Here is a 12,274-nt window from a genome sequence, read left to right on the forward strand (position 1 = left end):
CATTTTCCGCCCTTTTTTTACCCATTTTCCGCCCTTTTTTTACCCATTTTCCGCCCTTTTTTTACCCATTTTCTGCCCCTTTTTACCCATTTTCCGCCCCCTTTTTTTACCCATTTTCCGCCCTTTTTTTACCCATTTTCCGCCCTTTTTTTTACCCATTTTCCGCCCTTTTTTACCCATTTTCCGCCCTTTTTTACCCATTTTCCGCCCTTTTTTACCCATTTTCTGCCCCTTTTTACCCATTTTCCGCCCTTTTTTTACCCATTTTCCGCCCTTTTTTACCCATTTTCCGCCCCTTTTTTACCCATTTTCCGCCCGTTTTTACCCATTTTCTGCCCCTTTTTTACCCATTTTCTGCCCCTTTTTACCCATTTTCCGCCCTTTTTTTACCCATTTTCCGCCCTTTTTTACCCATTTTCCGCCCTTTTTTTACCCATTTTCCGCCCTTTTTTAACCCATTTTCTGCCCCTTTTTTACCCATTTTCCGCCCTTTTTTACCCATTTTCTGCCCTTTTTTTACCCATTTCCCGCCCCTTTTTTACCCATTTTCCGCCCTTTTTTACCCATTTTCTGCCCTTTTTTAACCCATTTTCTGCCCCTTTTTTACCCATTTTCTGCCCCTTTTTACCCATTTTCTGCCCCTTTTTTTACCCATTTCCCGCCCTTTTTTTACCCATTTTCCGCCCTTTTTTTACCCATTTTCCGCCCTTTTTTACCCATTTTCCGCCCCTTTTTTTACCCATTTTCCGCCCTTTTTTACCCATTTTCCGCCCCTTTTTTTACCCATTTTCCGCCCTTTTTTACCCATTTTCCGCCCTTTTTTTACCCATTTTCTGCCCCTTTTTTTACCCATTTTCCGCCCTTTTTTACCCATTTTCCGCCCTTTTAACTCTCATTTTTCTCCCTTCCCGCTCACGTTCCGCCCTTTTTGACTCCATTTCTGCCATTTCTCGCTCACATTTTCCAAGTCCCGTCTTCCGCCCTTTTCCCCTCGTTTTTTGCCTTTTCCCCCCTCATGTTTCCCTATTTCGCTCCCATTTTTTGGTCCTTTTTTACTCTTTTTTTGTCCTTTCAGACCCATCCTTTTTTTGGCCACTTTCCCCCATTTTTTGCCCTTTCTCAGCCCCATTTTTGGGCTGTTTTCCCCCATTTTTTTTTGCTTTCTCACCCCATTTTTTTGCCTTTCTCACCCCAATTTTTGGGCTGTTTTCCCCCCATTTTTTTTGCCTTTCCTCACCCCAATTTTTGCACTAATTTCCCCCATTTTTTTGCCATTTCTCACCCCATTTTTTGCCTTTCTCACCCCAATTTTTGCCTTTCTCACCCCAATTTTTGCACTAATTTCCCCCATTTTTTTGCCATTTCTCACCCCATTTTTTGCCTTTCTCACCCCAATTTTTGCCTTTCTCACCCCATTTTTTTGCCTTTCTCAGCCCCATTTTTGGGCTGTTTTCCCCCATTTTTTTTGCCTTTCTCACCCCAATTTTTGCACTAATTTCCCCCATTTTTTGCCCCTTTCTCACCCCAGTTTTTGCACTAATTTCCCCCATTTTTTTTGCCTTTCTCACCCCCATTTTTTTTGCCTTTCTCACCCCAATTTTTGCACTAATTTCCCCCATTTTTGCTCTTTCTCACCCCAATTTTTGCACTAATTTCCCCATTTTTTTTGCCTTTCTCACCCCATTTTTTGCCTTTCTCACCCCAATTTTTGCACTAATTTCCCCCATTTTTGCTCTTTCTCACCCCAATTTTTGCACTAATTTCCCCCATTTTTTTTGCCTTTCTCACACCCATTTTTTGCCATTTCTCACCCCAATTTTTGGGCTGTTTTCCCCCATTTTTTGCCATTTCTCACCCCAATTTTTGCACTAATTTCCCCCATTTTTTGCCTTTCTCACCCCAATTTTTGGGCTGTTTTCCCCCCATTTTTTTTTGCCATTTCTCACCCCAATTTTCCGCCACTCCCCCCCATTTTTCCCCCCCTTTTCCCAACCCCCTTTCTGACCCCCAAAGCAGCGAGAACCCCCCCGAGGACGGAACCCGCCGTGGGCAGCGCCTTTATTTCGGAATTTGGGGGTTTTTGGGGGGGTTTTTTTGGGTTATTTTGGGGTGTTTTTGGGGTTTTTTGGGTTATTTTGGGGTGTTTTTGGGGTTTTTTTGGGTTATTTTGGGGTTTTTGGGGTTATTTCCGGGGGTCACTGCTCCCCCTGCCACCAGTGGTAGAGCTGGTCCGTCAGGATGCCCGTGTAGGTCGCCACGGCCGTGGCCCCCTGCTCGTACGCCGTCCTGGGGGCACAGCCGCGGTTCGGGGTCACGCCGGGCCGGGGGAACCGCGGTTTGGGGCGCGGGGGACGGCACGCCAATTGCGGGGGGGCTCTTGGGGGATTGGGGGGATTTGGGGGAATTTTGGGGCTATTTGGGGTGGATTTGGGGCGGATTTGGGGGTGGATTTGGGGCACTTTGGAGTGAATTTTGGGGTGGATTTTGGGGTGGATTTGGGGCGGATTTTGGGGCTCTCTGGAGTGGATTTTGGGGTGGATTTGGGGTGAATTTGGGGCAGATTTCGGGGTGGTTTTGGGGCGGATTTTGGGGCGGATTTCGGGGTGAATTTGGGGGTTTTTGGGGCAGATTTTGGCCGGGTTTTGGGGCAGGTTTTGGTCGGGTTTTGGGGCGGATTTTGGGGCAGATTTCGGGGTGAATTTGGGGGGATTTGGGCAGATTTTGGCCGGGTTTTGGGGCGGATTTCGGGGTGTTTTGGGGCCGATTTTGGGGTGAATTTGGGGCGGGTTCTGGGGGGGCGGGTTCCGGGGTGAATTTGGGGTTTTTTTGGGGCAGGTTTTGGCCGGGGTTTTGGGGGGATTTTGGGGTGAATTTGGGGGATTTGGGGGCGGATTTCGGGGTGAATTTGGGGCAGATTTTGGGGCAGGTTCCGGGGTTTTTGGGGCAGATTTTGGGGTAATTTTGGGGTGTTTTTGGGCGGATTTCGGGGTGAATTTGGGGTGTTTTGGGGCAGATTTTGGGCCGGGTTTTGGGGCGGATTTCGGGGGTGAATTTGGGGCGGATTTTGGGGCGGGTTCCGGGGTGAATTTGGGTGTTTTGGGGCCGATTTTGGGCGGATTTCGGGTGAATTTGGGGCGTTTTGGGGCCGATTTTGGGCGGGATTTCGGGTGAATTTGGGGTGTTTTGGGGCCGATTTTGGGGCGGATTTCGGGGTGAATTTGGGGTTTTTGGGGCCGATTTTGGGGTGTTTTGGGGCTCTTTGGGCCGGGTTCTGGGGCGGGTTCCGGGGTTTTTTGGGGTGGATTTCGGGGTGAATTTGGGGCGTTTTGGGGCAGATTTTGGGGCGGATTTCGGGGTGAATTTGGGGCGTTTTGGGGCCGATTTTGGGGCGGATTTCGGGTGAATTGGGGCGTTTTGGGGCCGATTTTGGGGCGGATTTTGGGGTGAATTTGGGGCGGATTTTGGGGCAGATTTCGGGGTGAATTTGGGGGGATTTGGGGGCGGATTTCGGGGTGAATTTTGGGTGTTTTGGGGCGGATTTCGGGGTGAATTTGGGGTGTTTTGGGGCGGATTTTGGGGCGGATTTCGGAGTCAATTTGGGGGTTTTTGGGGCCGATTTTGGGGTGGATTTTGGGGCTCTTTGGGCCGGGTTCTGGGGCGGGTTCCGGGGTTTTTTGGGGCGGATTTCGGGGTGAATTTGGGGGGATTTTGGGGCAGATTTCGGGGTCAATTTGGGGCGTTTTGGGGCCGATTTTGGGGTGTTTTGGGCTCTTTGGGCCGGGGTCTGGGGCGGGTTCCGGGCTGAGCCCGTTTCGCGGCCGGACGCGGCCCCACGAGAGCGCCCTTGCTCCGGGCCGTCCTCACCGGATCCTCTGCTGCGTCCGGGGCAGGTTGAGCCCCTCCAGGAGGGTCCCGGCGGCCGAGCCCACCTGGCCCAGGTAACCCCGGAGCTGCCCCCAGGGCGCCCGAGGGGGGAGGGGCGGCCGGGGGGGCGGCGGCGGCGGCTGCGGGGGGAGGGGCGGAGGAGATTGGGGGGATTTGGGGGGGGTTGGGGGAAATTTGGGGGGGATTTGGGGGGATTTTGGGGGGATTTTGGGGGGATTTGGGGGGATTTGGGGAGATTTTGGGGGGATTTGGGGGATTTTGGGGGGGGATTTGGGGGGATTTGGGTTTTGGGGGGTGAGATTTGGGAGTTTTGGGGGGGATTTTTGGGATTTGGGGATTTTGGGGTTTTGGAGGGGGATTTTTGGGATTTTTGGGGGGGGGAATTTTTGGGATTTGGGGATTTTTGGGGGGATTTTTCTGGGGAGGATTTTTGGGATTTGGGGTTTTTTTTGGGTTTATTTGGGGGGAATTTTTGGGCTTTGGGGATTTTGGGGTTTTTTTGGGGAGGATTTTTGGGATTTGGGATTTTTTGGGGAGGGATTTTTGGATTTGGGGGGTTTTTTGGGGAGGGATTTTTGGGAAGAGCCCCGAAATCGGGGGAAATCTCCCCAAAATCTCAAGGGGGGGGGGGGGGAGGGGGTCTCACCCCAGCAGAGCAGCAGCAGCAGCAGCAACAGCGCCCCCATCAGGCGGGGGGGGGGGCCCGGGCCATGCTGGCACCTGGGGACCCCAAAACACCCCCAAATTCCGGAATTTTCCCCCCCAAAATTCCAGGATTTCACCCTCCAAAATTCCAGGATTTCACCCCCCCAAAATTCCAGGATTTAACCCCCCAAAATTCCAGGATTTCACCCCCCCCCAAAATTCCAGATTTCACCCCCCAAAATTCCAGGATTTCACCCCCCAAAATTCCAGGATTTAACCCCCCAAAATTCCAGGGATTTCACCCCCCCAAAATTCCAGGATTTAACCCCCCAAATTCCGGAATTTCCCCCCCCCAAAATTCCAGGATTTTCCCCCCCAAAATTCCAGGATTTTACCCCCCAAAATTCCAAGATTTCACCCCCCCAAAATTCCAGGATTTCACCCCCCAAAATTCCAGGATTTCACCCCCCAAAATTCCAGGATTTAACCCCAAAATTCCAGGATTTCACCCCCCAAAATTCCACGATTCCCCCCCCCCAAAATTCCAGGATTTCACCCCCAAAATTCCAGGATTTTACCCCAAAATTCCAGGATTTCCCCCCCCGCAAAATTCCAGGATTTTACCCCAAAATTCCAGGATTTTTTCCCCAAAACCCCTCCTGACTTCCCGATTTCCCGTCACCCCCGGATCCGCGGGTTTGTTCCTCAAAATTCCTTCGGAGACCCCGCCCCCCCCCGGACCCCCCAAAATTTGGAGTTTTTTTCCCCCCAAAATCCCTTTGGGGACCCCCCCAAAATCAGGATTTTTTTCTCCCCCAACCCCCCCAGGACCCCTAAAAATTGGGATTTTCCCCCCAAAAATCTTTTCAGGGAGCCCCCAAAATTGGATTTTTTTTTTCCCCCCCCAAAATTGGATTTATTTTTTTTCCCCCCAAAATTGGATTTATTTTTGTTTCCCCCCAAAATTGGATTTATTTTTCCCCCCCAAATTGGATTTTTTTCCCCCCAAATTGGATTTATTTTTTTTCCCCCAAAATTGGATTTATTTTTCCCCCCCCAAAATTGGATTTATTTTTCCCCCCCCCAAAATTGGATTTTTTTTTCCCCCCAAAATTGGATTTTTTTCCCCCCAAAATTGGATTTATTTTTTTCCCTCCCCCAAAATTGGATTTTTTTTCCCCCCCAAAATTGGATTTATTTTTTTCCCCCCCAAAATCCTTCCGGGCCCCCCTCCCCCCCCCTCCCCAAAATTTGGATTTTGGGGTCTCCCCCCCCCCCCCTCACCCACCGTTGGTGGCGGCCGCTCGTTTCCCCTCCCCCCCCCCGGCGGGGTCCATTTATGGGGGCGGGGGGGGGCAAAGTCCGCGTAAACAGCGGGGGGGGGGAGGGGAAAAACGAGGGGGGGGGAGGGGCCCCAAAATCCCCTCGAAGGTTTTTTTGGGGAGAAAAAATTCCCCAAATTTGGGGGGGGGAACAAAACAATCCCCAAATCCACTGAAATTTCGGGGGAAATTCCCCAAATCCACTCAAATTTCGGGGAAATCCCCAAATCCACTGAAATTTCGGGGGGAAAATTCCCCAAATCCACTGAAATTTCGGGGGGAAAATTCCCCAAATCCACTGAAATTTCGGGGGAAATTCCCCAAATCCACTCAAATTTCGGGGGAAATTCCCCAAATCCACTGAAATTTCGGGGGGAAAATTCCCCAAATCCACTGAAATTTCGGGGGGAAAATTCCCCAAATCCACTGAAATTTCGGGGGAAATTTCCCAAATCCACTGAAATTTCGGGGGAAATTCCCCAAATCCACTGAAATTTCGGGGGGAAAATTCCCCAAATCCACTGAAATTTCGGGGGAAATTTCCCAAATCCACTGAAATTTCGGGGGAAATTCCCCAAATCCACTGAAATTTCGGGGGAAAATTCCTCAAATTTGGGGGAAAATTGCCCCAAATCTCAAATTTTGGGGAAAATTCCTCAGATTTTGGGGAAAATTGCCCCCAATCCCCTCAAATTTCACGGGGGTTTTGGGGTTCCCCGAGTAGGTTTTGAGCGATTTTGGGGGAGTTTCGAGGGATTTTTGCGGGAATTTCGTGGATTTTTTAGGGATTTTTTGGGAGTTTTGGGGGGGAATTTTGCGGGAATTTCGTGGATTTTGGGGCGTTTCGGGGAAATTCTTGAGGGATTCGGGGCATTTTTCCGGGATTTTGGGGGGAATTTCCAGGGATTTTGGCCTTCCCCGAGTGGATTTTTGAGCCACTTTTGGGGAGTTTTTTGGGACTTTTCAGGTATTTTGAGGGAATTTCGGGGGTTTGGCGCTTCCCTGACCGAATTCCCGGGATTTTCCGGCCACTCCTGGCGACTTTTCCAGCGATTTTTTTAAATCGTTTTAATTTCAATTCCCGTCCCCCCGCCGCCATTTTGGCGCCAACCCACCTCCACGTCACTTCCGCTCCCCCCGCTCCTCCCTCACCGGAAGTCCCCCGACCTTCTCCTTCCCACCACCCCCTTCGGCCGCCCGGAACCCGGAAACTCCCCCACCGGAAGTCCTTCGACCTTCTCCATCCCATCACTTCCTGCGCTCGCCCGGAACCCGGAAACTCCCCCACCGGAAGTCCCCCGACCTTCTCCTTCCCACCACCCCCCTGGGCCGGCGGGAACCCGGAAACTCCCGAAAACCTCCAAATTTCCCCCCCAAAACCCCCCAAATTTCCCCCCACCCCCCCTCGGGGGCAGCCCCCGGGGGCCGCCATGACGTTGTTCCACTTCGGGAACTGCTTCGCGCTCGCTTATTTCCCTTATTTCATCACCTACAAGTGCAGCGGCCTGTGAGGGACTGGCTCGTACTGGGTTGTACTGGGTTATACTGGGAGGGGACTGGGAGGGGGTGAAAGGGGGTTTGGGGGGGGGTTTAATGGGTTATACTGGTTTATATTGGGTTGTACTGGTTTATATTGGGTTGTACTGGTTTGTATTGGGTTGTACTGGTTTAGATTGGGTTATACTGGTTTGTGCTGGTTTGGACTGGTGTGTACTGGTTTAAACTGGTTTGTGCTGGCGGCAGGTCCGAGTACAGCGCCTTCTGGCGCTGCGTCCAGGCCGGAGCCACCTACGTGCTGGTGCAGCTGGGAAAGGTGGGCGAGAGGAACTGGTTTGGACTGGGAGGGGACTGGGAGCCACCAAAATCCAACTGGGAGCCTCAAAATGCTCAAAATTCAGCCCAAAATGACCCAAATTCAGCCCAAAATGACCCAAAATCCACCTGGGAGCCCCAAAATCGCCCAAATTCACCAAAAATGACCCAAATTTAGCCCAAAATGCCCCAAAATCCACCTGGGAGCCCCAAAATCGCCCAAATTCACCCAAAATGACCCAAATTCAGTCCAAAATGACCCAAATTCAGCCCAAAATGACCCAAAATCCACCTGGGAGCCCCAAATTCACCAAAAATGCCCCAAAATCCACCTGGAAGCCCCAAAATCGCCCAAATTCAGCCCAAAATCACCCAAATTCATCCCAAAATGACCCAAATTCACCCCAAAAATGACCCAAAATCCGCCTGGGAGCCGCAAAATCCCCAAATTAACCCAAAATGACCCAAATTCAGCCCAAAATGACCCCAAATCCACCTGGGAGCCCCAAAATCGCCCAAATTCAGCCCAAAATGACCCAAATTCACCCCAAAACTCACCTGGGAGCCCCAAAATCTCCCAATTTCGGCCCCAAAATCCCCAAATTCAGCCCAAAACTCACCTGGGAGCCCCCAAATTCCCCCAGTTTCACCCCAAATCTCTCCCCTCCCCCCAGATGTTGTTTTTGGCCACGTTCTTCCCCACCTGGGAGGGACCCTCGGGAGGCTACGACCTGGTGGGGGTGAGTGCACCCAAAACGCCCCCAGATCCCCCCCAAAATCCCCCAAATCACCCCAAAAATCCCCAAAAAAACCTCCCCAAAATTCCCCCAAATTCCCTCAAAATTCCCCCCAAAAATCCCCAAAAATCACCCCAAAATTCGCCCCAAAAATCGCCTCAAATTCACCCCAAAAATCCCCCCCAAAAACCCCAAAATCACCCCAAAAATCCTCCAAATTCACCCCAAAATCCTCCCAAAAATTCCCCAAAATTCCCTCAAAATTCGCCCCCAAAATCCTCCAAAATTCCCGCAAAAATCACCCCGAATTTCCTCAAAAATCCCCCCAAAAATCCCCCCAAAAATCCCCCCAAAATCCCCCCCAAAATTCCCCCAAAATTCCCTCAAAAATTTCCTCAAGAATCGCCCCAAAAACCTCCCAAAAAACTCCAAAAATTCCCTCAAAATTCGCCCCCAAAATCCCCGAAAATTCACCCCAAATTTCCCCCAAAATTTCCTCCCGAAATTTCCCCAAAATTCCCCCCAAACCCCCAAAATTCCTCCCTAAATCCCCCAAAATCCCTAAAATCCCTCCCAAATTCCCAAAAAATCCCCTCCCAAATCCCATTTTCCCAAATTCCCATTTCCCCCAAATTCCCAGTTTTCCCCCAAATTCCCAATTTTTCCCCCCAAATTCCCATTTCCCCCCAAATTCCCAATTTTCCCCAAATTCCCATTTCCCCCCAATTTTCCAATTTTCCCCCCAAATTCCAAATTTCCCCCCAAATTCCCATTTCCCCCAAATTCCCAATTTTCTCCCCAAATTTCCCAATTTCCCCCAAATTTCCCAATTTCCCCCAAATTCTCATTTTTCCCCCCAATTTCCCCCCAAATTTCCCAATTTTCCCCCCAAATTCCCAATTTTCCCCCAAATTCCCAATTTCCCCCCAATTTTCCCCCCAAATTCCCAATTTCCCCAATTTCCCAATTTTCCCCCAAATTCCCAATTTCCCCCCAATTTTCCCCCCAAATTCCCAATTTCCCCAAATTTCCCAATTTCCCCCCAAATTCCCAATTTTTCCCCCAATTTTTCCCAATCCCCCCAATTTCCCATCCCCCCTCCGATTTTCGCCGTTTCTTCGCCCTTCCCCCCGCGCTTTCCCCCCCGAACTCCCGTTCTAACTCCTTTTTTCCCCGTTTTTCCCCGTTTTTTCCCGTTTTTTCCAGGAATTCCTGCGTGCCACGGTGGACGTGGCCGACCTGGGGGGGCTGCAGCTGGCGCTGGGCCGGGGCGGGGGGAGGGGCGAGCTGCGCATCCTCGTGGCCGCGCTGGGCTGGGCCAGCGCCGAGCTGCTCACCGCCAGGTGGGCTCCGGGCGCCCCAACCGGGATTCCTGGAAATCCGGGAATTGCCGGGAATTTGGGAATTTGGGGGGATTTTCCGGGCGGTTTTGGGGGATTTGGGGAATTTTTGATGGAATTCTTGGGGATTTTTGATGGGTTTTTTGGGGATTTTTTAATGGATTTTTCAAATGGATTTTTAAAGGATTTTTTATGGATTTTTTTTTTTGATTTTTTATGGGTTTTTTTTGGGATTTTTTTATTTTTATGGAATTTTTTGGGATTTTTTTTTGGAATTTTTTAAATTTTTTTTTTATTTTTTAAAATTTTTTTTAGGAATTTCGTGGAATTTCGGGTGGATTTTTAAGATTTTTGGGGGCGATTTTGGGAAATTTTGGGGAACTTTGGGATGAATTTTGGGGGAATTTTGGGGTGAATTTTTGGATTGAATTTTGGGATGAATTTTGGGATGAATTTTTGGGGTGAATTTTGGGAATTTTGGGATGAATTTTGGGTGAATTTTGGGTGAATTTTGGGTGAATTTTGGGGTGAATTTTGGGAATTTTGGGGTGAATTTTGGGTGAATTTTGGGTGAATTTTGGGTGAATTTTGGGATGAATTTTGGGAATTTCGGGATGGACTTGGGCAGCATTTCGGGCTGAATTTTCCTTTTTTTCGGATTTTTTTGGGGGGGGGGGAGGGCTGTGAACTTTGGGCTTTCCTCACCTGCCCAGGTGTGTCCCGCTCTGGGTCGGGGCGCGGGGGGTGGAGTTTGACTGGCGGCACCTCCAGATGGGGCTGGACTCCAACATCAGCCTGGTGAGCGCTGGGTTATACTGGGAGGGACTGGGTTATACTGGGAGGGACTGGGAGGGCGCTGCAGTTCCCAAAGCCGCCACCAGGGGGAGCCGGGGAGACACTGGGAATTCATTGGGGGGAACTGGGATGGAACTGGGAGGGGATTTGGGGTTGCTGGTTTATACTGGGAGGGGACTGGGAGAGGATTGGAGGGACTGGGATAAACTGGGAGTGACTGGGAGGGCGCTGCAGTTCCCGGAGCCGCCACTAGAGGGCGACAGAGAAACATTGGGAGTTCATTGGGCGGAACTGGGACAAACGGGTTTATACTGGGATAAACTGGGAGGGGATTGGGTGGGGTTTGGAGGGAACTGGGACAAACTGGGAGTGACTGGGAGGGCGCTGCAGTTCCCGGAGCCGCCACCAGGGGGAGACAGAGAAACACTAAGAGTTCAATGAGGGGAACTGGGATGGACTGGGAGGGAACTGGTTTATACTGGGAGAGAACTGGGATGGAGCTGGGAAGGGATTAAAGGGGACTGGGGTATACTGGGACAAACTGGGATAAACTGGGAGTGACTGGGAGGGCGCTGCAGTTCCCAAAGCTGCCCCCGGGGGGAGACAGAGAAACATTGGGAGCTCATTGAGGGGAACTGGGATGGAACTGGTCCATACTGGTCCATACTGGTCCATACTGGTCCATACTGGTTTATACTGGTCTCCAGGTCCGCCATGTGGCAGCGGCCGCCCTCCTCTGGGCCTCGGGGCGCCACGACCTCCCCTCCCCCCTGCGGCTGCCCCTGGGGGGGCTCCTGGCGGCGGCGGCCTACGAGGGTTTCCTCATCGGGTCCGTGCTGGGTCATACTGGCCTGGACTGGTTTATACTGGGGCGGGAGCGTGGGCGTGGCTTGGGAAAGGGGCAGGGAGCTGGGTGTGGCTTGGGGAGAAAGGGGCGTGGCTTGGTGATGGGTGGGAGCTGGGTGTGGCGTTGGGAGGAAGGGGGCGTGGTGTGGGCAGGGGTAGCAGCTGGGCGTGGCCTGGGAAAGGGGCGTGGTTGGATGCAAAGGGGCGTGGTCCGTGACTAATTTGTGGTCGCGGGCGTGCCTCGAGGCGTGGGCGTGGCCTGAGCGAAACGGGCGTGGTCCCCACGGAGCGGGCGTGGCTTCCTCCCCCCAACAAAGGGGGAGGGGGGGAGGCGTAACCGCCCGGATCGGGGCGTGGCCCAGGCGCTTCCTCGCCTGAAGCCCCGCCCCCCCCTTTGTCCTCTCTCTTTGTCTCCTCCCCCAGGTGGGCGGGGCAGGTGCTGGGGCTGGGCCCCTGGGGGGCGCTGGGGCTGCGGGCGCTGGGGGCGGCGGCGCTGGGGCTGGGGGCGCTGCGGCTGCTGGTGCCGCTGCTGCCGCCGCCCTGAGCGCACCTGGGCGCACCTGGACGCACCTGAGCGCACCTGGACACACCTGGAGGGGTCACCTGTGCGTTCGTGGGCGTGGCCCGGGTGGGCCGGGGGCGCTGCGGCGGCTGGTGCCGCCCCTGCCCCCCGCCCTGAGCGCACCTGGGCGCACCTGAGCGCACCTGAGCGCTCACCTGTGCCTTTATTTGGGGGTTAAACGGGAGCTGGGGGGGGGGGGGGGGGCAGGAACCAAGCCCAGGTGCGCGGTGGGCGTGGCCCAGGTGTGCCCGGGGTCCTGTGGCCGCTCCTGCCCCTCCCGCCCCCCCCTGCCCTGATCAATAAACACACCTGGACACACCTGGCGGAGTC

At 52.6% G+C, this 12,274-nt stretch overlaps 2 protein-coding genes across 2 annotated transcripts; one reads left to right on the forward strand and one right to left on the reverse strand.

Annotated features, from left to right (window-relative positions):
- Nucleotides 1-2,085: 2,085 nt before the first annotated feature.
- On the reverse strand, nt 2,086-7,284 carry APOC2 (apolipoprotein C2). Its single transcript, XM_066208316.1, has 3 exons — nt 7,252-7,284; nt 3,865-4,004; nt 2,086-2,286 (listed from the first exon to the last, which is right to left on the reverse strand). The coding sequence occupies exons 1-3, from the start codon at nt 7,282-7,284 to the stop codon at nt 2,196-2,198; spliced, it is 264 nt and encodes an 87-aa protein (XP_066064413.1). The 3' UTR covers nt 2,086-2,195.
- On the forward strand, nt 7,132-12,263 carry LOC136304911 (BOS complex subunit TMEM147-like). The gene is made up of 7 exons (XM_066208331.1): nt 7,132-7,359; nt 7,596-7,665; nt 8,339-8,404; nt 9,608-9,744; nt 10,455-10,539; nt 11,244-11,365; nt 11,806-12,263. The coding sequence occupies exons 1-7, from the start codon at nt 7,283-7,285 to the stop codon at nt 11,924-11,926; spliced, it is 678 nt and encodes a 225-aa protein (XP_066064428.1). The 5' UTR covers nt 7,132-7,282; the 3' UTR covers nt 11,927-12,263.
- Nucleotides 12,264-12,274: the final 11 nt, after the last annotated feature.

Source organism: Chamaea fasciata, unplaced genomic scaffold (assembly GCF_029207755.1).
Source record: "Chamaea fasciata isolate MVZ Bird 193981 ecotype frontalis unplaced genomic scaffold, bChaFas1.0.hap1 SCAF_216, whole genome shotgun sequence".
Classification (NCBI taxonomy): domain Eukaryota; kingdom Metazoa; phylum Chordata; class Aves; order Passeriformes; family Sylviidae; genus Chamaea; species Chamaea fasciata.